This window comes from Alternaria atra, assembly GCF_907166805.1.
Source record: "Alternaria atra isolate CS162 genome assembly, contig: 21, whole genome shotgun sequence".
NCBI classification, from domain to species: Eukaryota; Fungi; Ascomycota; class Dothideomycetes; order Pleosporales; family Pleosporaceae; genus Alternaria; species Alternaria atra.
Window position 1 is genome coordinate 1,339,862 of NW_025091319.1, and position 23,939 is coordinate 1,363,800.

General features: G+C 51.8%; 9 protein-coding genes across 9 annotated transcripts; 5 read left to right on the forward strand and 4 right to left on the reverse strand.

The window, feature by feature from the left end:
• Positions 1-2,314: 2,314 nt before the first annotated feature.
• Positions 2,315-3,955, reverse strand: ALTATR162_LOCUS876 (uncharacterized protein; the record flags this gene model as incomplete). The annotated part of the gene is made up of 5 exons (XM_043308470.1): positions 2,315-2,926; positions 2,996-3,255; positions 3,307-3,607; positions 3,655-3,819; positions 3,869-3,955. The coding sequence occupies 5 exons, from the start codon at positions 3,953-3,955 to the stop codon at positions 2,315-2,317; spliced, it is 1,425 nt and encodes a 474-aa protein (XP_043164405.1).
• A 614-nt stretch (positions 3,956-4,569) lies between these two features.
• ALTATR162_LOCUS877 (uncharacterized protein) lies at positions 4,570-5,805 on the reverse strand (the record flags this gene model as incomplete). Its single annotated transcript, XM_043308471.1, has 1 exon — positions 4,570-5,805. The coding sequence occupies one exon, from the start codon at positions 5,803-5,805 to the stop codon at positions 4,570-4,572; it is 1,236 nt and encodes a 411-aa protein (XP_043164406.1).
• Positions 5,806-6,758: 953 nt separating this feature from the next.
• ALTATR162_LOCUS878 (uncharacterized protein) lies at positions 6,759-7,466 on the forward strand (the record flags this gene model as incomplete). Its single annotated transcript, XM_043308472.1, has 3 exons — positions 6,759-6,774; positions 6,822-7,217; positions 7,276-7,466. 3 exons carry the CDS (start codon positions 6,759-6,761, stop codon positions 7,464-7,466), a joined length of 603 nt encoding a protein of 200 aa, XP_043164407.1.
• A 1,631-nt stretch (positions 7,467-9,097) lies between these two features.
• ALTATR162_LOCUS879 (uncharacterized protein) lies at positions 9,098-11,187 on the forward strand (the record flags this gene model as incomplete). The annotated part of the gene is made up of 3 exons (XM_043308473.1): positions 9,098-9,173; positions 9,229-9,539; positions 9,586-11,187. The coding sequence occupies 3 exons, from the start codon at positions 9,098-9,100 to the stop codon at positions 11,185-11,187; spliced, it is 1,989 nt and encodes a 662-aa protein (XP_043164408.1).
• An 876-nt stretch (positions 11,188-12,063) lies between these two features.
• On the forward strand, positions 12,064-15,287 carry ALTATR162_LOCUS880 (uncharacterized protein; the record flags this gene model as incomplete). The annotated part of the gene is made up of 2 exons (XM_043308474.1): positions 12,064-14,493; positions 14,547-15,287. The coding sequence occupies 2 exons, from the start codon at positions 12,064-12,066 to the stop codon at positions 15,285-15,287; spliced, it is 3,171 nt and encodes a 1,056-aa protein (XP_043164409.1).
• A 545-nt stretch (positions 15,288-15,832) lies between these two features.
• On the reverse strand, positions 15,833-16,897 carry ALTATR162_LOCUS881 (uncharacterized protein; the record flags this gene model as incomplete). The annotated part of the gene is made up of 1 exon (XM_043308475.1): positions 15,833-16,897. One exon carries the CDS (start codon positions 16,895-16,897, stop codon positions 15,833-15,835), a length of 1,065 nt encoding a protein of 354 aa, XP_043164410.1.
• Positions 16,898-17,493: 596 nt separating this feature from the next.
• Positions 17,494-19,062, forward strand: ALTATR162_LOCUS882 (uncharacterized protein; the record flags this gene model as incomplete). Its single annotated transcript, XM_043308476.1, has 2 exons — positions 17,494-18,199; positions 18,251-19,062. 2 exons carry the CDS (start codon positions 17,494-17,496, stop codon positions 19,060-19,062), a joined length of 1,518 nt encoding a protein of 505 aa, XP_043164411.1.
• Positions 19,063-19,419: 357 nt separating this feature from the next.
• Positions 19,420-22,017, reverse strand: ALTATR162_LOCUS883 (uncharacterized protein; the record flags this gene model as incomplete). The annotated part of the gene is made up of 2 exons (XM_043308477.1): positions 19,420-21,942; positions 21,997-22,017. The coding sequence occupies 2 exons, from the start codon at positions 22,015-22,017 to the stop codon at positions 19,420-19,422; spliced, it is 2,544 nt and encodes an 847-aa protein (XP_043164412.1).
• A 235-nt stretch (positions 22,018-22,252) lies between these two features.
• ALTATR162_LOCUS884 (uncharacterized protein) lies at positions 22,253-23,165 on the forward strand (the record flags this gene model as incomplete). Its single annotated transcript, XM_043308478.1, has 4 exons — positions 22,253-22,266; positions 22,316-22,424; positions 22,490-22,656; positions 22,706-23,165. 4 exons carry the CDS (start codon positions 22,253-22,255, stop codon positions 23,163-23,165), a joined length of 750 nt encoding a protein of 249 aa, XP_043164413.1.
• Positions 23,166-23,939: the final 774 nt, after the last annotated feature.

The window sequence follows — 23,939 nt, forward strand, 5'->3', positions numbered from 1 at the left end:
AAAGACTTCTGGTATTCGAACAGGACCTGAAGAAAGCCGTTGCACCAGCTCGCACCCGATGCGAATGTTAGTTCATTTAGGCCATCTATCACGCATATTCCAAGATGCGGAGTCGCTTGCAGGAGAGTCGAGAGCATCTCGAGAGCAGTCAGCCAGCTTCCATCTGAACCGTTCAGCTTTTCTACCTGCGACTGAGCAACTTCAAATGCGTCGCCTTCGAACTCAAATTGTAAAAGCTGAGTGATCAGATTGTATACCATTCCGATCAGACCGACTTTCTCGATGTCGCGATCTTTTGCAAGGGATGCAAACCGAGGTCGCTCACAGAAGTGCGAGATGATTGGGAGCTCTGCCGTCCACGCTGCGACCAGTGCATTCAAAGTAGCCGCGCATGAGCCTAGTATATCAAGCGGTGATAGTTCCGAGCTCGAAATCCATAGCGTGGGAGAGCTTGTCTCATTCCCGATCCAATCGTGGAGTTTCAACGCTATATCGACCTCCGGAAGCCAAAAACTGCCGTCGTCGAAGAGGGAATGACCTTCAGTTCCTACGTTATATTGCTGCACATCTGCAACCAGTCTACCCACGGTTGCGCGATTGACCAAATCAGACAACCCGATGTTTTTATTAAGAGCAGGGAACCCGCCACGCCCAGAACTTGGTGTAGAATGAAAACTGGAGGCTTCGATGCACATACTCCTATGCAAACTCAAGAACAGTTGCTGTGCTCTTTCTCCTGCGGATACCATATTGAGGGCGTCAGGACTCTGGTGTCTTTATCGAACAATCTCATCGCGCCGCTCCTGTTCGATACAAAAGACTTTTAGCTCAGCGGATTGAGCAATGCTCTGCTCTCGATACATCTCCGTAACGGTATGCTTGATATCCTTGCGGCCTTTACGTATCGATCCTTCATCTTCTCGCTGAAGCTACTAAAAAACCGTGAGGATCTGCTCCTCATGTACCATTCTATGGCGTCGCGATAAAAGTTAGACACGCGTGCGTAGAGCTCGGAGAATAACCTCCGTATCTCACGCGTGTGCAAAACCAGTAATATTTTGGCGGCGTCTCCGAAATCGTTGAGCAGACTAGAAACATGGTCAGTAGAGTACATCTGATCGACTGCCGTCATGGATGCTATCTCACTTTCGGCTGTTTGCTCTTCCATGCACTTTCCAGACCGTTGACATATTCACTCAATTGAGTAAACCCGTAGACATTCATGTTCTGCAGGGCTTCATTCGCTGCCGCTCGAGCCGTCTTTCGGCTCAAGCCTAGCTTTACCAATGTTGATGACTGCTCTGGTGTTTCGAACATCTGGCGTGTCTTCATCAGCAGAAGCCTGGCGGTCTCAGCCTCGTGGAAAAGAGCATCGCTTTCATCACTGTCAGCCTTTGAAGTTCAAAGCACAAATGTTTTTACCGACCTTGGATTCTCATCCTGAAGCAAAGCTCGCATTCGCGCTTCCATTTGTGTTTCTGCGATGGCATTTTGCTCTTGTTGCGCAGTGATAGTAGCACGCTCGAGCGTTGAGTCTCCTTTTAGTCCACCTGTGAATCTTCTTACCAGAGTCAATCATCCATAGTGCTCGAACTCGTTTCGCGTAAAGTCGTCTTCAACTGACATCTTAGCAGATGTGGAAAAGAATGTGAAATCTGGCTTGCTCGACTGTTTGCACAACACCAACGAGGCTAAGTATCATTGGCTTGCGATACGGTACCTATACAGACCGATCTGGATACACGAAACCTGGATCAGCCAGTCCAATGCGATGTGCTTATCATCGAGGTATGGTCGACAGTCCTTCTTGATGTATCTGAGCTTCCTATTCGCACCCCACGCGGGAAAAGAACTAAACAGGTATGATGAATTTTTTACTACCCTGCAACCTACGTTAGCACACAATTAAGAATTATAAAATATCTAATACTAATTTAGGCATCTAAGATGCGTATCTGTATATCTAATATTCCTATCAAGTCTATTGTAGACTGCAACATAGTAAAAGACATATTTTGCACTTGTCTAGTTTCTGCCTTGCATGAGGTGTCTGTAAGCTCTGTTCTTCTATCCATATCATCTGTAATTGAAGAACAAGTCTCTTGAAGAGTTTTCATCGCAATTCCATGATCTGATCGAGCTCAAAGCATTTCCCATATCATCCAGAGGTGGAGACCTTATCTAGGAAGTCTTTGGCTGATCCCAACCAGTCTCACGAAGCTCTTTTTACTCCAAGATGGATAGTAATTGTACAAATACCTCAATATATACCGCCAGAACATCATGCAGCGCATATGGTCCACGCAAAGATGGTTCAAAATGAGATGAGATCATCCATATACGCTGCTGGGACACCACCATTCATCGGAGCTGTAGTGACTGGAAGCACATTGCCCTGAATTGACGCGCTACTCTGCATAGCGCTACTATTCGCCGCAACCCACTCAGCAACATACGGATCCACCTTATGCATAGCCTCAGTAAGTCCACATAGAACTGCCTTCCCACCCGCGCGAGCACATTCATCCTTCTGACAAATATGCGCGTACACGCAGTTCGAGCTACGGCATCCGCTTCCCTCGGAACATGGGGTGCCGAGCGCCTTGTATTGCAGAACGCAGTACACTCCTGACAGCAAGGTGCCATGAGACAGCTCGCACTCCTTCGTGGTGTAGTATCCACGTAAGTGGAAGTCAATGCAAAGCTCTTGAATCTTGGTGTGATCCTTGTAAGCCTGGAGTTCTGCAGGTGTAGGCAGTTGCATCTGAAGATCAAGCCGCTGTTTCGCCAGATTGATCGGAACACGGCCGTGACGAGCTCGCATGGGTAAAATTGAGGACAGAATAGGCGCACCCGCATTTCGGCTGGCTGAATTGACATGGATAAGACTAGTAGCCGGCACGGAAATGGCGGAGGGATTTGGAACCTGAGATTGGTGTCAGTCAAATATCTTTTAAGGTGACACTTGACGTAGCCTCGGCGTGATCTGTCGTACAGTGACCTCGATGGAAGCCGGCTTGATAGCAGTGGTGTTACTTGTCGCATTCAGCGGGCCTACTTTGAATACTCTGGCAAATGATATCATGTGTAGACCGAGTGTGCAGATTTCGACATCAGCAATTGAACCCGTAACTATTGTCACTCTCTTCGTCTGTCCGTGATACGGTTTTAATGCGATATGGTACTTCGGTGACCCAGCGGCACAGAAGAACACATGCTTGCAATGTTCAATCGCCATATGCCACCTCAGGTTCTCTGATATCAGGCCGTCAGCACTACTCATTAAGTACAAGAGGCTAGTCTTACCAGTGATCTTAGTGGGCACATGACCCTCGTCGCCTGTGTCCACGAAATCAAAGAATGGGCTGACTTTGTTGAACTCCGCGAAGTGAAATGCAAGCGACCTATGGCCCGGCGCGACAAGCTTTTCTGCGACAGCACGGCTCGAGAGGGTCTTCAGGCACGCGAAGATCTTAACGACAATAGAATATTCGCTTCGTGCGATGGCGGGGAGCATGGCTGCAACCCGCTCGCTCACAACCTCGCGAAGGCGTTTCGCAGTCGCTGCACCTCCAGACTGCTTACTGCGGTACAAGTCGTCGACAAACTAAAAGACTGTCAGCTCGTGATCAAGATCATCGATGTGTCGCATACTTTGTGACTCGTGCCATCGATGAGAACTAGCACAAAGGCATTTTTGATTGAAGTTTTGGCCACAGTGACTATGCTCGCCTTTTGTGCGTCCACCAAATTAGCATGGATACGCTCGCTTGTGTCGTTATACTTCTTCAAGTATACGCCGTGATTTGATGCCAGAGTCTAGCAGTAGGTCAGCCCTTGAACAAGGAGTGAGATGAGAAACTAATACCGCCAACGCCCTCTGTATAGCTCGACCCTCCACGTACAAACACTGAAGCTCATCTCCTTGTTTTACCGAATCTATTGGCGCTGCCATTCCGAACCATTCAGAGAAGCAATGCGCTGTCTGAATGTATGGAACAAAGTAGTCGACGAACAAAGTTTGCGCGACTCTAGAGAAGGAAAGAGAAGTAATATATTGAGACTAGAACAGGAGTGTGCTCGAGCGGGGCAGACGAGAAGATACAAACGCCTCGAGTTCACCTTCACCTCGAGTATTTTGCGTTTCCAAAACCTAGTAGCTGTGTTTGCTCACGTTAGTCCCAACGTCACTGGTGGTGGCATCGCGAAAACATTCTGCGGCTTCTCTTTCGCCAGTATAATGGTTTTTGAAGAGCTCGTCGCAAAACTATCAAGACTGTTAGTAGATACGAGCGTGTTGGGTAAAGAGAGCTTCGTTGGTCTGATATCCTTAACGGACATCAACTCTTGAATCGAGTGCCGAGCACATGATTCTGTTGTATTAATACAAAATAAAATGTAGTAAAACATGCTATCTCCTATGCGTATACAGCGCTCTATCAAGTGCTGTTCCTCTACGCTGTTCGCCTCATCGCTCCAGAAAGAAAAAGGCCGCGTCATGTGGCGCGCAAGCATGCTGAAACCAATCTGGTCACGTCCTTCGCAAACGCGCGTCGCCAAAAAAGAAACTCATCGAAGTACAATGTCCGACCTCGTAGGATTATGTCGTTTCCACTCGTCTTCGTGCATCCGTGCAATAGCCACTCGCTCTGCATGCTCACCGACCCACTTAATCAGCATGACATTCAGCATCTTCCAGGGTCCCGTCGCAAACTGCTCGTCGTGATCATCGACCCTGGAATCCCATAAGAACCGCTCTCCGTCCCAGATTGGTGTACCTGGGGGATGCATGGTGTTCGAACCAGGTTTCCGATTATCGGGTGAGGGATCGCGCCATAAGCTGCGCGATAGCAGGACGAACTCGAAGGGACCTGTGGATGATGGTTCGGATATCACGGATTCGTAATCCATGATGACGCCGCAGTGCAAGTTCTGTTCATTGATGAGGTGTGAGCATGGGATATCCTTCTCTTCATGCTGTATTTGTTCGGCGATAAAGGCGTTGGCGGAGATAGTTTTCGCTGTGAATCGTAATGTATTCGACTCATTGCTGTGATCTGACCCGCGTGGCGCGTGGAAATAAGGCGGATATTTGATGCGCAGGGAGTTGCCCTTCTCGCGTCGGACTGTATATTGCGCAGATTGAGGCCCGATGTGAAAGTTTACAACCTCTGACTGGAACCACTCGCCCTCGCTTCGTGGAATTTTGTAAACATCTGGGCAGCTCGTTGGGTCGAATGGGAAGTTCACGGGACCTTCGTACGCGGACCAGCTCCAGGATGGTTCGTTGGTATTTTTTCTGGTCATCTGCCCTGCAGGACACCATAGTAGAGAAAAGTCGAATACAGCCTCCGGTAACCCGTGGAGAAATTTGCCCCCACAGTTCTTCGTCAGCGCTTTGGTGGCTTTTGAAAACTCCTTCGATGGATAGGTCTGATTCGGCGTTATGGTGCTGCTGACTAGTTGGTTGTACTTTCGGAATCCGAAGAACCAATTTTCGATCTCACTAAAGTCTGCGTCTTGCGACTTGTTACTTGCGAGGCTAGCATTTGATGGCGAACGCAATCTGTTGACTAATCCCATTACGGAACCACGCCGGCCAGATGAGCTTGAGCGCGGCGATCGTGAGCCATCGCTATTGCTAGATGTTTGTGCTGGCTCTGGTGCAAGTAGGCCGTTTGCTGTTGCCGGCCGCGACTCTTTCTGGGGCGATGTTGATCGTCGAGACATCGGGCGTCGTAACCAGGAAGGCGATAGTCGATCCAGAGTAGAAGGAGGATCTGTTGACATGACGAGTAGCGACATGGAGGGAAGTATGTAGGAGGGGGTAGTAAGTGTTGGCGTTGGTCAAAGCGGTGATAGAGTGCGCTGTAAGACTTCTACTGGCAGTGTGAAGCGTCAGACCTCCAGTGTCACAGAGGCTGCCTCGCCTTTTGTGTCCGACTCCTCTGGCAGTATTGCCGCTGCGAAGACTGCGCCCCTTTCGTTGTGTTGTAAGGTATATCAAGAAATGTGTGCGTGACGACTTGCGGGCACCAGGAGGCTGTGCATGATCTGGATCATCGGCTCCACAACGCCCCAATTATCTGCTTCGAGTGGACGCCAGTGGTTTCCAATGGAGTCGCATCTTGCCGAGACTTGTACCTGGCCTTGACTTGCTTGTTTCCCCGGATATCAAAAAGATAAGCACATGGAGTCAAATTTCAAGCGGGCGATGAGGATTCCTCTAGGGCTGTACCTAGGTAGCGTCGCTCGATAGGGGTATGGACACCCACTGACATCGCAACTCTTCCGCAGTTACCTTCGGCGACCGACATCAACCGCTTGACCTTCCCGTCTACGTTGAGTGAACGCGTAGGTGTCGCGAAAAATCTTTACCGCATGGATAAGCTTCCTTGGTGCCAAGTCTTCTTCGAAGTCTATGAGCGCGCATAGGGGGTGACGGGTAGTACTGCGCCACACGTCAATGTAACGAGAACAGGGCAGCGGCTCATCAAGAAAGAAGACTACGGCATGATAACGCAAATGGGAGGTGTTTGGTCCTGGGTTCCAGTGGCGAGTGGTGGGTGTGGCTAGTATGCACTAAGCCAAATACGGGCACAACGCCACCTGCGCCACAATTGAGGGGGATCGCTCTCTCCGTCTCGTTGGGTTGTAGGCTACTGTGACGCGTTTACTCCGCATAGCTTCATAAATTCAGCTGACGAGAACATCGGCCGAAACACAAATCCTACTCTAGACCTGACAACATCGCCACCATGTCTGGCTACGAAGGTAAGTGCGGGCGACTATATGCGCAGTGCAATAATTGACTCAGGCAGTCGAACACAACATCTCCACTGAAGACGACAAGTCGCGGCAACCCTCACGCCGACCAGACCTCTCGACCTTTTTCTCGCAGCTCGAACTCGTGGACACGTCGGATCCCCGCGCGCATACAAATGCCAATGCTGTACCGCAGCCTGAGAACATGGCGGCGGCATTTCGCTTGCTTGCCAACGCCTTCGAGACCATGCGCGGACGACCGGCGGACGAGAACAACGAACATGGGGATTTGTTGGCAAACATGATCGAGGTGCTCCGCGAGAATGCTGACGATCCACCCACAGAACTGAAAGGCGTGCCTGACAGCTTCTTGGATGAATTGGAGCGGGTACCGAAGAAAGACTTGAAGCCCTCTGATATGTGCCCAATCTGTGTGAACCCATTCCTCGAGGGTAGGTCGCATGTTTCAGTGCATCCCATGAGAAACTCGGCTGATTGGTATGTCCATAGACAAATATCCCCTCGTAGTCCAGCTGCCCTGCCACGATGATCATCGTTTCGATCTGGACTGCATAGGACCGTGGCTTAAGCTGAACTCAACATGCCCTTTGGATCGCAAAGAACTTTTGAAGAAGAAGCAGCCGCCACTACCACCACCTGCGGACGATGACGAAGAAGATTATGACGATATGTACGCCTGAAAGTGTTCCACTTTAGCAGTGTTACATTGCATCGGAGTTTGAGTATACCAGCAGATAGCCGATGCACATAGATTAAACCGATCGATCAGGCGCATAAACGTAGCAATCCGGACATTGACACTGATTATCAGCGGAACACATCCTACAGGTGGGCATCAGGCGGTGGTTTGGCGCCGTGTCTTCGCCGCCAACTCATGGACCGAATGGAATCTGTCATATTGTCCCCACCCTTGTCTGCCGTCTTTCTGACCGAAGAGTCTACTTAGTGGCCTCCTGCGCCAACTTTTGACCTCGCTGCACAAGTGCCAGAGGCAGCAAGAGCTCTTCACTCCCATGCATAACTGCGTCAATGAGTGCAAGCGCAAGCTCGTCGTATCGAATGAAAGAGCCAGAAGAGCCAGCAACAATCATCGAAGCTTCTCCAATAATACTACCTCTTTGCACGACCATACCTGGCCGAGCTATGATTGTGGTCCAGCTTTCGTTGGCCTGCGCAAAATCGACCATTTGAACTTCGCCTCGACCCTTCGCAGAGTCAGCACTTTGCCAGGTTGTTTTGAACCGTTCTATCTGCAGTACACGCGCACGGTCTATAGAAATACAATAATCGCTCACCTTGATCTTGCGCATAGAGCCTTTCATCCATAATGATCTTTCCTGATCGCGTTCAACCATCCCGCCTGATAAGTGTAAGTATCGAAAGGGCTTTGCACCGATTGGCATCGTCGATGCAAATGCCTCAGCAAACGCTCTGGGATAATCTAACTCTAACAATGGATCACCGGCAGTTGTTGTCATACACCTTGACGACATCAGTAATTATTGCGCCGAAAGACGCAAGTGTCTGGGTACCAGATGCATCCATCTGCTCCGGATAGCTTTGCAAGCACATCGTCGGGGTATTTTGTAAAGTCCTCAAGCAACACTACCTCGAGCTTAGCGTGCATCTCGATCCCGGGTGGGGGCCGTCGTGACAATGCGATAACCGTCGATACGAGTTGGCTTTGCAGCGCGTGATACAGTACATGTGCACCGATGCGGCCAGTGACACCAGAAATTACGATCTTGAAGGCCATGTTGGTGACAAAGTATCCGTTTCCGAGGGGCACTTAGCAGACTTTGTCAACATTGCGCGTGGCTTTGTTATGTGTGCTCTTGCAGGGCGGAGATTACGCGCATAAGCACTGGTCGCCTCGTGGGATACCTCCGCCGGAGCATCTTTCGTGCCGGTTTCTCAGTAATTCCAAGTCGCTAACTTCAACACCGGACGAGCTTTGGAGTCGACCCAAAGAAGAACAGGACATCTCGGGAGCCTGAAGTACGAGGGATTTCTACATATTAAGGTAAAAATATGATTACTGAAGTGGCCACGCTTTTGTACGAGCCGAAGAGGCTGTTACCAAGCGGCGGAACTGTATGACTTACTAAAGTAGAGTAATTCTCGGCCTCCGTTGCGGACGAATCCCGGCCGGCGCCCCGAGAGCCAGCTCCACATCAGCAATTGCCATCGCAACACGTTCACCCCACTATGAAAGTAACATGGCCGCCCATATTTGGTATGGTTCCGTGATAGGAACATCGGGTCTCTGTCAACTACATCGCATTTATCATTTGTTGTCGTTCAGATTATCATGGATTCATTAAGCAACGCGAGTAACACTTCTAAGAAGAGGCCTTGCAAAAGTATCCGCCGGGCATACTGGGAATGTGAGTCCAGGACTCATCAATATATGCTTAGATCTAAATGCTAAACATACTACAGGCAAGAAGCCAAAGGTTCAAGTGGACGCGAGCCAAACGGCCATCAGCCCTGGCGTAGGTATGGACAATAACGGACCGGATCGGGTAGACGAAGTAAACCAATGTTCGAAACACATCCAGGAAAGGCTATGCAAACTTGAACAACTATTTGAGAGATTTGTTTGTCGTAAAAATGCCACCACAGCCCCGGCCATTACTGTGCCACACAGCCCTACCCTCACTGCCTCGGGCTCTAGCGAAAAGGAAAGTAAACCGGATATGTCCGGAAATCCAAGTGACGCGTACAGCATGTCTTCACTGGGCGATGGGATCGTAAGTCGAATTCTTTCTGTCATGTCGCTTGCACTAACGTTGCCAGCTCGGAGCGCACACATGGACATCAGCACCTTCTATCCGTACGTTGGTCGACAAATCAGATACCAAAGGGCAGTCCGCAGGCTATGACAGCAACCATCGAACACTGGCAGCCCTATTACCCTCACAACATGATGCAGATATCATTTTCGAATCGTCTAATGGGTGGATGATCCTAGAAGGCATCTACCGTGCTTCCCAGGAAATTTATGTTCACAAGGACTTACAGTCGTACGCTCTAGACATGCACGCCGTTGGACAAGAGCGAACCATCATCGTGGCGCGCACGCTCTTGCATCTGGCGATCTGCATCAACTCACTCCCACCAGAGTTCGACTGTTCGCGACTATCGAGCATGTGGAATTTGGACGCAACGATGCAAAACTACGTTTCGACGGTAACATCACTTGTAACTTGCTCAGATGAACAGATGATGACACTGCATGGACTTGAGACATTATTGCTTCTAGCTCTGTACCATATGAATAGTGCTTCATTACGGCAGTCGTGGCTCGTCGTGCGACGCGGTCTGAACCTGGCCCACCTCATGGGATTCCAACGCATCATTGCGCAGGACGACCTCAACCCACCGATCCCGGCGATCACGGATGCGAAATCGATCTGGCGCTCCTTCGTCGACCTTGATCGGTATCTGGGACTGCACCTTCGCCTCCCGTTCGGCGCGGATGACTATCCACTTCCGCCAGACGCCGATGCACATCTGCTCCATCGCTCAAAACTCAATTACATGACAAGACAAGTTGCGGAGCTCGATCGCGATGTCTCACCACAAGCATATTCAGCGGCGCTGGCACTTGACGAGCAGCTGGAGTCATTTGTGAAGGAGATGCCCAAGGATTTCTGGGAGGTGCCAAACATACCGTCGACGGCGAGGTCGCCAGAGTCTTTCGCTGCCCTGGAGCGGCTGATGGTGCAGGTCTGGCACTTTGAAATGAAGCTGTTTATCCATCTGCCTTATTTGCTCAGAGCACATTTGGACAATCGATACGACTACTCAAAGGTCACGGCGTTACAGGCCTGCCGCAACGTCTTGATGAGATGGTTCGCTCTTCGCAATTCAAACATCACACAAGCCTGCTGTCGTTTCGCCGAGGTTGGAGTCTTCATTGCTGCCGTCACTCTCACACTCGACATCGTCATCGAGCTGGGCACAAAGGAAAAGAGCGAGGTGAAGAAGACCAAAGGGACAGACTTCGCTATGATCTGTCGTCTTATCGGCGAAATGGAAAAGTTAGGCAACGCAAGTCCACGCGAAAGGATTGCGGCGCGAAGTGCCGTAGTGCTGAAAAAGATCCTCTCGTCGCTAGACCCGAGCAAACAGCCCGTTGGCAAAGTACGCCATACAATACCGTTCTTCGGGACGGTGGAATTGGAGTTCATGAAGCTGCCCATGCGGTCAGTGTTCGACCTCGACTCTGATGCGGGCAAGTTGATGAATGCCACGGCTACAGGGCAGCATCTTCCAGTGTTCTCGTTCATCGATAACTCTCTATGGCCTCCGGCTGATGATGAATCGGAGCAATGGGACATTGTCCTGTTTGACGGCCTTGAAGACCGCGATACCCAGGGCAACTGGGTGTTCTAGCATGGTGTTCATCTCGCTTGAAATATTGTTTAATCCAGATATAAGTCACACTCATCCCAGGGCTCCGGCTACCGCCCTGTGTGTGCATTCAGTAGCGCGCCAGGTCCCTGCGACCCGTTCTTTTTGTCGGAGAACATTGCGCACGGGTACGTGGGCCGATGATTTTGTTCAAGGTTTTATTCCGGCGCACTGGTTGATTCACTTTTAGCGTATCCTATGTAATGTTTCTCAGTTTCGATGTTGTTTCCTTCAGCAATGATATCCCTAGGGGTGGCGAATTGTCCCAGGACAGCGGGGTAAAGGGGTTTCAGTAGCAGTCGCACAGCAAGCGCGGATGGTGTGATTACTGTCGCACATAAGCGAATGGACGTGAAATATCAAGTCTACCAACAAGCAAAAGCAATGCCCACTAGTGTCGCCAGGTGATGCTCTGTGTTGAGTTGGCAGAGGGTTGCGGCGGCAAGGCTGAAGGAGGGACTGCAATGTGCCGCTGGCTGATAGGCTGATTGGCGCCGGAACCAGCATGAGGAGGGCCGAATGCGTATCTATCAAAGTCTCAGCTTGGCATGTCAAGTTTCGCGTCTGTGATGAAGTCAATCGGCACCGTAAGCCGGATATCAAAGTGAAGGTGGTGTATTAGTCGCACCTGGCTATCGGTGAGGCAGAGAGATCGCCCGGACACGGCAGACGGATCGCCTTCATCCTTGGCCCAAGTCCAAGAACCCTGACTGCGACCGGACGGCTGGCCAAGCCATCTCACACGACCACCTTCGCTTGCGCGACACGACTCAACGCGCTCCACTCGTGCATGTCGCTCCTCTCTCCTCCCCGGCCGTGATTGTGTAGACACCCTCACTCGCCAGCAGCCCACGAAGCATGAGCACGCAACACCACGGCGGCCAGGGCGACTTTTGGGCCTGCACCACCCGCGATGGCTCCAAGCCGGCGACGACGCATACCGAGACGATAACACTGAACCACGCCGCCACCCCAGGAACCGCCCTCAGTCTGTTTGAATCAATCCTCACCTCCTACCCGCCCGTTCTCGAATCCTTCCTCGCCCAGATCTCTACCGTCACCCTCCTCGAACTCTACCACACATCACGTCATTTGCGCCAGTTCCTGCAACGCTACCCGCTCGCATGGAAGACGCTCTCCTTCAGGCTGCCCCAGCCCGCTGTTGCAGTGGGCTCGCCGGGCAACGAGACGCCTGAGAACAGGGAACGGCAGTCGAAAGCCTACTCGTTCGACGCTCTGCTCAAGCAGATCATATCGCCGAATGGGACACGCTTGACCAGCTTAGACCTCTGCAACACGGCCGTGACTGGAATTGCCCTGGTTGGGAGCGTCCTTGCCCCGCGGATAGACACCCTCCAGCATCTGTCCGTACGAGGCTGCAAGAACGTCTCCATCAAGTACCACATCGTTCCCTTCCTAGAGCCATACACTTTGAAGGACGCACCATGGATGCAGAAGGACCTCGCTCTGAAGAGCCTATATACCTACCGCTGTCGACACCACCGCCGCCGACCCTATCTCCCCTCCTCCCTCATTCGGAGAGACTCCGACTCCGACCCCACCCACCAGCTCATCGAGATATGTCACCAATTGGGAATATGGACGGATACAGCATGGTGTCCGACACCAGGCGGCAGGTGCAACCGACGGAAGGATTACCATGCAGGAAGAGCAGGACCGCAGAACATGGAAGTTTGGGTACCCTTTGATAGATTGTGGCGATCGAGCAACCGCATCGGTCCTGTCGAAGGCACGACAAAGTTGGGCGAACACGATGGCCGACTATGGGAAATTGCCGAGACAGGAGAAGACGGCGAGCCACTTGGTCCAGAGGACGGGAACTCGGCAGGAGAAGGCAAACACGTCCCAGTGCACGAGCGGAGGAGCCACACTGCCTTTGTTGAAGAGGTCAAATGCGCGCAGTGCAACGACACAATACTGGAGCGATGCGAATCATGTAGTGTCCGCATGCACTGCATGGGGTGCCGAAAGACGCTTTGTGCGAGCTGTGCCTTCAATAGGCCGATACCGAGAAAACGAGTCAAGACACGGCATTTCGCAAACCTGGCTTTTGGAAACAGCACTACACTGGGCGGTACACTCGGACATGCGTCGGGGTCTTCTGCACCATTAGAGGACAGGAGCCAAGAGGATAAGGCTGACCAGAATCGCTTCTGGTGGGCCCCGGGTGCGACCCGATCACCAAATCTAATGAATGAGAGCGCACAGGATGACGACTCCTCGGATTCCGAAGATGGCGGGAACAATGGCATGCCTGTACCACCCGTGAATCGAGAACCGCCAAAACTGAACATGCATTGGTGTTGCCTCGAGCCCATCTTCTCTGGTGGCGGCGGTATTGCTGTTCTGGGTACTGGATTAGGCGGCAGAGGAGCCGATAAGATACGTGCAGCGCCTCTGCCGCGGACCAAGGAGTTTGAAGATCCTGACTTCAGCAATACACTTCGACCTGTGGATTACATCCGGGAGTTGAAGAATAACGGCCTGTATGAGTACGTGCTTGGGGAGGATGTTGATATCCTGTCGTACCTGAAGCAGGATTCGCTTGACCTCCAGCAACAAACATGTCCGAGAGGTCTGTGTAACGACTGCTACCGAAGCTTCCGATGGAAAGTTTCATGTCGGGCTTGCAAGAATCCGATATGCAAAGAGCATGATTTTAGAGCGTTAAAGGTTCGCAAGTGTGGTTATCGGGATTTGCATACCGAGCGAGAGCACGTACGATCACACAATGAGCCGCCACAACGCCTTGTGATACCTGAGTTCAATCCAAACAGGGTCAGTACACCGGATCCTGAACGCACACCTACCGCATCATCATCCCATCTCGACTTCTACTCCACCGGTGATAATGAATCTGAGTCTTCCGAGACACCCATGTCTCAGTCCCAGATTATGGTTGCTCCTCAACACTCGTCAATCGATATGTCGGCCACAACATCCTTCAATTCCATCTCAAACCCCGAACCTTTTCAACTTGCAACCTCGCTCTCTTTTGTTCCTATCAGCACTGGGCGTCCACGCTCCTTCAGTGTATCTGGCGTTCGCGGCCGACCCACTAGTGCTTGGTCCCCGAATTCGCAACGTGCTCCAGTCAATCACGCAATCACAAACCCTCTTCCACTCCCCTGCAATCCACGGCATCCCGTGCAGTGGAGTGGTTGTGGTGCATACTTCTGCCAGTCTCCGAGACCTGCAGGAGACGGCCGGCCACAGTGTCCAGGAGTTCTTAAGGAGTGCTCGGAATGTGCAGTACTTGTTTGCGATGTAAGCCCAGGCCCAATATCTGTTCCAATCGGTTCACTAACATATGTCTACAGCAATGTGCATCATCGAATCCAACTTGTACATGCAGTTTCTGCACCGTCAACTATCACTGTCCAACGTGCACGCACAAACCCAATGTCCGCGCCAAATGCCGGCTTGAGGCGGAGATCAAACAAAAGAAAGAAGAACAACTCCGCGCGATAGCGAAGCAGAGAAAGGACAAGGAAGAGCGTGGGTTGGCAGATGAGTTGGCCGGAGCAATGTTCGAGTTCTTCACAACAGTTTACGACGAAAGCACCGTCAACCAAACCATCGACGGCTCCTCCACATCACTCACGCACGACCTACCCATCCCGAGCCCAGACTCTATTACCGTCACGACAGAATTCGGTGTCATGGAAGAACCTGCAAACTTGACAACCATCAGTGCATCCGGACCTTCGCCCTACCATGTCGCTTACGACCATTCCGATGACGAAGAGAACAACGTCGAGATGACTGAAGACGTAAATGAGGACGTCGAAGCACTTCAACAGGGACTAGCGCAGATGCACCTCACCCCTGTGCCTGGCATGAGTGCTCACATTCTGCATCTGCCGGTAGAGGTCGAGCCTGAGCACGTACACGACGGCAATGAAGAAGAACAGTCCGAGGGAGTCAACGACGCCGGTGCAGAGGCGGATATAGATACAGACGATCTCGACGCAGGCACTGAAAGTACCTTTGTCGACGAGTCCGGCGATGATACTCTGGGAGGGGGTATTCTTACACCCACAACCACAATTACAGCATGAGATTATGCCAAATAGCCAGCACGGCAAGCAACCCGTGAAAGCACCGCAGTGCAACAACAGCTCATTTCAACAACACAGCATCAAATTCTCTTACGATCATAGCCAAATGGAGAGAAACATCAGATTGACTTTAAGGAGTAAGGTTAGAGATTTACAGTCTCTATGGAGGCGGCGGAATCTATGGCAGGTGATACCCAGGGGAATATGGTGAAATAACGGGAAACAGCTACGGCTTTGGTTGGCATATAGGGTTTTCAAGGGAACATGGGAGTAGGCGTAGTAGGTTTATGTGGGGAACTTGCAGCCTTTTGCGTTCCGCAGCCTGGCGTTTGTTGTTTTCTCTCGTTTCTCTTCTATAGTAGCATCTGGCTTCAATTCGATCGTTGAACTTGTTCTCACTATACTTAGCCTGCCTCCAGCATCTTCTTCGACGGTTCTTGCAAAAAGCTTTACTCATTCCATGGTCACCTTGACGCTGATTACAATCAAGACTGCATAATTCAGTAGAGAGCCGTGTGTATCATTGATAACCATCACCAACATGTTTATTCCTTGGCACTCAAAACCTCCTTGACAACCTTGATAACCTCTGCAAACGCGTCCTTTGGCGCAGCAACCACACCCTTGTTTTCCCTGAGTGTCCTTCCAAGACCAAAGTCAAGAGGCTTGCCGTACGCATCACTGACCTCACCGCCTGCTTCCTGGACGAGGACAACACCGGCAGCGTGATCCCAGATCTTCTCCTGGTATGTCTTGCTGACTGGCAGTCTGAGGTACAAGTCACCGGCTCCACGGGCGATGGAGCAGTACTTGGCCTGTGAGTCCATGCGCACTGAGGGCTTGGTGATGCCGAGCTTTGATGCGATGGCAGCGTTGTCGCCTTGTGATGAGTGGCCTGCTTCTACGGACTCGCAGAATGTGGCTTGAGTAACATCAGAGAGGGGCTTCATCTTGATGTCCTTTGCTTCTGTGAGAGCGCCTTTGCTCAATGGTCGGCTTGTAGCGCCTTGTCCCTTGACGGCGCCGAATAGCACGCCCTTGCCCTCCTTGTCGTCGGCATCTTGTCCGGTTGTCTGGGTGAGAGGAGCCTGGTCGTCGACGGGAAGGTTAGGGCAGCCGATGACACCCACGGTAGGTACACCGTCTACGAGGAGACCCAAGCAGACAGCGTATTGTCCACCACGCAAGAAGCCCTTTGTGCCGTCGATGGGGTCGAGTGCCCAGATCCTGCCTTTCCTGCCACCCTCGCTGTTTCCCTGGTCAAGTGCTGCCAGCATAGCATCTGCGCTCTTGATGGGTCCACCAATCTTCTCCTCCGCCGAGCTGTCGTCTAGCTTCGCTGCTTGTACGAGATCCCAGACAAGGTCACGGAGCGAGTCATTCTTGCGCAGATCATTGGCATCCTCCTCACCAACAACTTCATCCTCGGGGAAAGCGTGCTTTATCGATGCGATGATCAGGGCCTGGGCGCCGAAGTCGCCGATTGTGACGGGGGAAGAGTCGCTCTTGGACAGCGTGCCCTTGGAATGGCTCGAGTATACCGACTTTGTGAGGATAGATGCTCGCTGAACAGCTAGGAGAGCAATCTCCAATTCCTTTTCGTAGGCCATTGTATGTATGCTTCGATTCGAATTCGTGTGTAAGTGCTGTGAGGGTTGGAATGCGGCGGACGGATAGAAGTGAAGTTTCAACTGAGAGAGGCGAGCAACACTACGAGAGAGCAACGATGGATTGACGATGGAGATAGCCAGGATGACGAGTGCAAGCAGAAAGAATCTTGATGGCGCAATTTGGGCGGGCATGGGCTAACACTAACAATCTTCAGCCCCTCGTTTCTTTGGTGGGGTTCTGCAGGTGGGTGGGTTGACGCAACCCATCATCCATGGAGGGCTGGGCTTGGCGCTGCGGGCGGAGGTTACTGCTTTTGGCCTGGACGCCATAGCAACAACACCAACGGCTTTCAACTCGTGTTAGTGCACAGACATTCGAGGCTGCAGTCTTGTCTCCCGAGACGAAAGTCATATTGTATCATTCCGAACATACACGTGGATGCTGAGTGAATAGCCAAGTTGTGCATCCGACTCACGCGACAGTAAACAAAGATCGACACAAAGACTCCCTCCACAACACACGCACTTCCAGAATCAAACTCGGAGCATTGCGCCCATCGATCCGCATCACTGCGCACTGTATTCACTCTGAAAAGATGGCCTCGACAGAGCAGCAGCCCGCGCTTGCGACCACAAAGCGCAAGTTTCACAAGCTCCTCGACAACCTCACCGCCAGCAACTCAACCACTTCACTCGCGAGCACTCTCCATGAGTCAAATGCATCCACTGCTTCGCTCTCCGCGCTTTCGGAATCAGACAGCCCTGAACATCCAAACAAGCGTCCGCGCAGCGCAAACCTAAGTATGGAGCGTCAGAGAGGCATATCCGAAGGACAGGAGCGCATACGACAGCTAAAGGAACAGCTTCTCACTCCACGGAGAGAAGGCACAATCAAAGTTGTAGGCAAGACCTTAGTAACGCCAAAAGCTTCAACGCCAAAAGCCTCAACGCCGCGCAAAGCACCAAACTTCCAGCCATACAGTCAAGAGCACTTCCTAGAGAGACTGAAGACGTTCGCGGACGTGAGAAAGTGGACCACCAAGCCGGATGCTATCAATGAGGTTGAGTGGGCGAAGAGGGGCTGGAGTTGCGACATCTGGAACACAGTGGCCTGCAAGGGCGGGTGTGAGAATCGCGTTGCGGTCAAGTTGAGGCCTAAGCGCAAGGATGCCAATGGGAAGGAGCTCGAGATGAGCGAAGATCTAGCCTTCGACATCGATGAGGCTTTGGTAGAGAGATACAAGGACTTTATCACAGAAGGACATGCGGATGATTGCTTGTGGAGGAAGCGCGGTTGTCAAGGTATGACTACGTATGCACTGCAAGCGGCAACACAACTAACAAGATGAACAGAGGATATTTATCACATCCCTATCGCGTCACGCACGAAGAGCTCAGCGGAGTTGCTTGATCGATACCGCTTCCTCAAAGCCATATCCGCCGACCTTCCCCTCCTCGAACACATCACATACCCCGAGCCATCGATACAACACATTCTTGAACGCATACCATCCTCCTTCTTCACCTCATCTAATACCGAGCCACCCCTATCACCCACAGATATCGTAGCCTTCGCCTTCGCCCTCTTCGGCTGGACCGGCGTCTCAGAATCCCGCATATCCCTAGCAGTATGCAACCACTGCTTCCAGCGCCTAGGTCTTTGGCTCTCCTCCGCCACGCGCCTCGAAGAAATGAGCAAAAAGCTCGACGTACCCATTGAAAGCCTGCGCCTCAATCTCCTCGAATCCCATCGCGAACACTGCCCCTGGAAGAACCCAGATGTCCAAGCAAACTCAAAAGACGGTCCCATTGCAAACATGCCCGCCTGGCAAACCCTCGAATTCATGCTTCTGGGTAGAAACAAAGATGTCGCCTCTGGTATTCACACTCCTCTTAAACAGACACCTAGGAAACAGCATGCTAGGAATAATGACAGCATCGATGTGGGTAGTGAGCTAGAATACCCTCGAGGTAGTATGGATAGCGTCGACAGGCCTAAGGACCACGATGATGATGAAGACGGTGGTCTGCGCGAGAAATGGAGTAAACTCAAAGCGAAATTGAAGCGGAGTGCGAGTAAGAAGAGTTTGAAGAGTACAAAGAGTGGTAAGAGCACGAAGAGTGGGAAGAGTGTGATGACAAAAGGCGACAAGGAGAAGTCTTAGGCAGGCTTTTTTCGGAGTCGGTATCGCCTTGGGTGAATGGTGTTGTTGGTTTATCTTTATATTTTCCCAAGTATGATCTCATGGCGTACAAAGCTTTGTCGTTGGGCGTTTTTGTGTCTTTAGTGGAGAATACCCTTGTAATGAAGATTGTCAGAGGTAGTGATTGAAACATGAAGTATTTTGGACGCAAGGTGTTGAATAATTGCATCATGACATTCATACATGGGTATGCGTGATAGACTAAGAAGCTATACTGCAGATGATAGATGAAACTAACAAAACGCCAACCCAAATGCAGGCCATAGATCGTGGGCCAAAGCCGAAAGTGTCCCAGTGACTTTTGAGTGATGATGACGCCTAGGCATCATCGCCCATTTTCACGTCCTCGTCGTCGACCTTCGCAGCTCCCTCTTCCTCTTCAGCGACCATAGCCTCGGTGGCTTGCTCGCCATCACTGACATCTCCCTCTCCGTCTGCCTTGACATCATCTTCACCTGCCTCTTCAGCCTCGAGAGCTTTTTGCTCTGCCTTGGCCTTGTCCGCAACGTGGTTGATGATCTCAGTGTCCTTTTCGTTGAACAACCTAAGCAGCATGGCCTTACGGTCGTCCTTGTCGACCATCAGGTTGGCGCTACCAGGATGTCTCCAAAGTGGGAGCACCATGCGGAATGGAATGCCCTGCTCCTCATCCTTCTCGACGCGGATGAAGCAGCAGCCAACGTCCATCTGCTGGAGCTGCTCACCAACTTCACCAAGACCGGTGTCACCTTCTTTCGGTAACTTGGGGAACATCTCCCGGATAAGTTGATGTAGTGTCTCCTTCTTCTCCAGCTTGACTATCCGCTTCCTTGCCCATGGCTCAAGGATACGGATACCCTCGTTTTGCAATCTCCAAGGCGCTTGCGTACGATCCTGGTCCTTGATCTTGTGCGAAACAAACATTACAACACCGCAATGTATGAACTTCATGCCACGATCCTTATTCAGCGAGAGGATGGTCTTCGCAAGGTCGGAAGTGTAGTAGATCTTGTTGAGGGAGAGTCCTTCCTTGTTCTTGACCATGAAGCGGTCGCGTGGGAAGCGGCTGTCGATGCCAAAGAAGTTCATGATGGAGGCGATGGTCGGATCGTCAGAGGGAAGGTATTCGAAGTACTCCTTGGCTTGAGACTGGTTCTCAGGCTTCAAGCGGGCAGCCGAACCGTTGGTTGCTGGCTTGGTCTCTGGTGTTGCGACTGCATCCTCAGTCTTGGCTTTCTTGGGCGCTTCAGTGTCTTCAGACTCCTCCAACTTGCGCTTCAATGGAGCCGCGGCTTCGGAAGCATCATCCGCGGACTCTCCTTTGGTGGCGTCTGCTTCAATCACATTCTCAGCAGGGGTTGGGATGGATGAATCGGTAGTTGTGTCGGCGTTGGTATGCGATCTTTGGGCCTTGGCTGCGTTCTCTGGGTTCTGTACCTGCGCAATCTTGATGTCGTCCAGCTTCTCAAGAATGGCAATGAAGAAACCGCCAGTGTCTTGCAAATGTGGGTAAACACGAATGCAGTGTTCGAGGGGAATACGCTCCTCTTCGGACTGTGGTACAGGTGGGAAACATCCTGGAGTAACCTTGGTGGAGAACTGGCGTTCTGGCTCTTCTGCCTCATACTTTGCCCTGGCTTTCTGGTATGCTTCCCAGTTGGTGAACATGTGAGCGGTCTTCTCTCCTGCAGCGGTAACCGAGGATGTATCAAGCACCTTCCATGTGTTGAGGCCCGGCTTTCGCTTGAGGTTTGGCAGATGGTCTGAGCAGTCTACTAGTCGGACCTTGGAGTTGCCACCACAAGCTTCGATGGCTGCTGCAACGACGGCCTCATTCTCCACAGGGTTCAGACTGCAGGTTGAGTATACCATACGGCCGCCCTTCTTCAGCATCTGGAGACCACGGAACAGGATGCGTAGCTGAAGCCCATGTAGACCAAGACCATCCTTGGGCGTCCACTTTTGCCATACGTTCGGGTTCTTACGAGCTGTTCCATCACCAGAGCAGGGTACGTCAGCCAATATCCTGTCGTACTTTAGGTACTGCTTCTTATTGCCGTCGCTCGGCAGTTCGATCGAGGGGAAGATTGAGGCGTCGTGTTGCGTGACGATGAGGTTGGGGAAGTTGAGGCGCTTGACCTGATGGACCAACATGCCGGCACGCTTGTAGTCGGAGTCGTTGGCAATGAGGAGACCTGTGGAACGTCCGCCGTCGCTGTAGTCACCGTCTTGGGTAAGGTCAACCGACTCGCCGTTCGCTACCCGCTGTACACGCTCCTCTTCGTCGCCGTGGATCATCTCAGCCAGCTGTGCCGACTTGCTTCCTGGTGCTGCGCACATATCGAGGACCACCATTCCTGGCTTCACGTCGAGAAAGTGTGGCGGGATCATACTGACAACTTCCTGCCTGCTAATGTTTCCTGATGCGGCTTCGGCGACGAGGAACTTCTGGAAATCGGCAAAGGGCGCATGTCGTCGAATGACCTTCTTGTGGGTCTTCATGTGCCATACGAGCTCATCGGGGAAGGCCTGCACTGCCTCGGGAGGCGACACTGGCTTGCCCTCGAACTGCTTGGATGCGATCGCGGGGATATAGCGCTGCTTGAAGATTTCGCGCACTGCGAGGGCATCGGATTTGGTACCAGTGAAGCGGAAACTGTTGGGCAAGTCGGTCTGGAGAGCCTTCCACATCTCCTCGAACTCTGATTCCTCCAAAAATCCTCCCATGCGGTAGTAGCTCTCAAAGAGCTCATTCTTGCGCTCGATGGTGGACCATGGCTCTGAGCGAGTATCACGTCCTCCACCACCACCGCCGCCGCCGCGACCTTTGCCCTTGCCGCGAAATGGTTTGCGACCACCGCCCTATGCGAAGTCAGTGGGCGTTATATACGTGTGGCGCATGCAGTATCTACTTACGCGACCTCCACCTCGTGCCATTGCTGCGAGTAGATGTATGTAAAAGTTGAAATTTGCAAACCTGCAGCAGCTGTCGCAAGTTGGTAGCTCTCAGGAAAATGTCGATAGCTGCGAGGAGCGGGCCAATAGAGCGGGGCATTAGCGCTGCACTCGCTCTTGGCGCACCCACTAGCGCCCGCACATGAATTTCGAGTTGGCCAGCCGAACTTTCTTCCTCCAGCTTCCGACAACAACAAGGATACTAACCACCAGCAAAATGGCCCGCTCATCGTGAGTACACCGCTGTGTCAATTCATCGCAACCCAGCTAATCTGTCCAGCGTTCCCACCCAGAATGACATCGCTGTCCCCGAGTCGGTGCTCAAGAAGCAGAAGGCCCACCAGAAGACCAGCGACTCTCAGGCCGCTGAGTTGAAGAAGAAGCGTGAGGTATAACAGTCTCCCAGAACCTGCGCAAGCAGATAGGAGTATCACAGTTGGCTAAGATTTCTTAGGCCAGCAAGCAAAAGCGCGAGGTCATCAAGGAGCGCGCCGCCAAGTACACCCAGGAGTACGCAAAGGCCCAGCGCGATGTCATCGAGGCCAAGCGTGCCGCAAAGCGCGACAACTCTCTCTTCGTCCCCGCTGAGTCCCGCCTCGCCTTCGTTGTCCGTATCAAGGGGTATGTGGCTCTGTTCAGAATTTTCCCAGTCGCATGCTAACCCGAGTAGTATCAACAAGATCGACCCCAAGAAGCGCAAGACCCTCCAGCTCCTTCGTCTTCTCCAGATCAACAACGGTGTCTTCGTCCGCCTCACCAAGGCTACCAGCGAGATGCTGAAGATCGTCGAGCCTTTCGTCGCCTACGGTTACCCCAACTTGAAGACCGTCCGCGAGCTTGTCTACAAGCGCGGTTACGGAAAGGTCAACAAGCAGCGTCTGCCGATCACCGACAACGAGCTCATCGAGGCCAACCTCGGCAAGTTCGGCATCACCTGCATTGAGGACATCATCCACGAGATCTACACCGTCGGCCCCAACTTCAAGGCCGTCTCCAACTTCCTCTGGCCCTTCAAGCTCTCTTCCCCCACCGGTGGTTTCCGCACCCGCAAGTTCAAGCACTTCATCGAGGGTGGTGACCTTGGTAACCGTGAGGAGTTCATCAACCAGCTCGTCAGGCAGATGAACTAAGCTGTTGTGCTTTTGTTCAATGGGTGGAGTAACGGTTAGCTTCAAAACGATACCATGAAGATCACGACTACTGGTCGCCCACTCCTCGACAGAGGATGGAGGGCAGGCCGAGCCACATGCTCTGGTTAGCTTAGACAATCTTCTGCACATCAGCTGAAGGAAGAATTCAAAAAGTTCATTCCATTCTTGCTTATTCTTCAATGTCTGATGATTTTGATTTGGTGAATCAGTATCCCATGTCGAAATCGTCCTCTATCTCCACTTGATTCAGATCCTCTTGACTCCTGCATTGCAGATGCCAAAGCTCCCGCAAGCGATCCAGACTAAGTCGCTCCACGCGCCACTCGGATGCACTTCGTTGTGTATTAAAAGTGTGGCGTGAGAATAATCGTGTAGGTGAGAAAGGGCTTGGTCCGTAGTGGATGACCATGTAGAGACATCGTTAATTTTACTTTTTCTCTTTCGCTTAGTGTTATAGATGGGCAACCTGGCGTAGTTGATGAGGCCTCACACTTTGTGCAATATGATGTAGTTAATGACTGTGTATTGGTGAAGAGATGTTGATCAAATGATGGGCGATATAGATACTAGGGCATACGTACGTGGGTGAGTCAACTATACATGCCCTGATGGAATTGGGCCGAAGCTGAGCTGAACTGTTCTGAATATAGATGAGATTCTGTTATATAATATAAGGACATGGGACGACACGGCATGTGTTCGGAATGGAAGGGATGAGGGAGAGACACAAAAGAATAAGAAAGAAGGAGAACA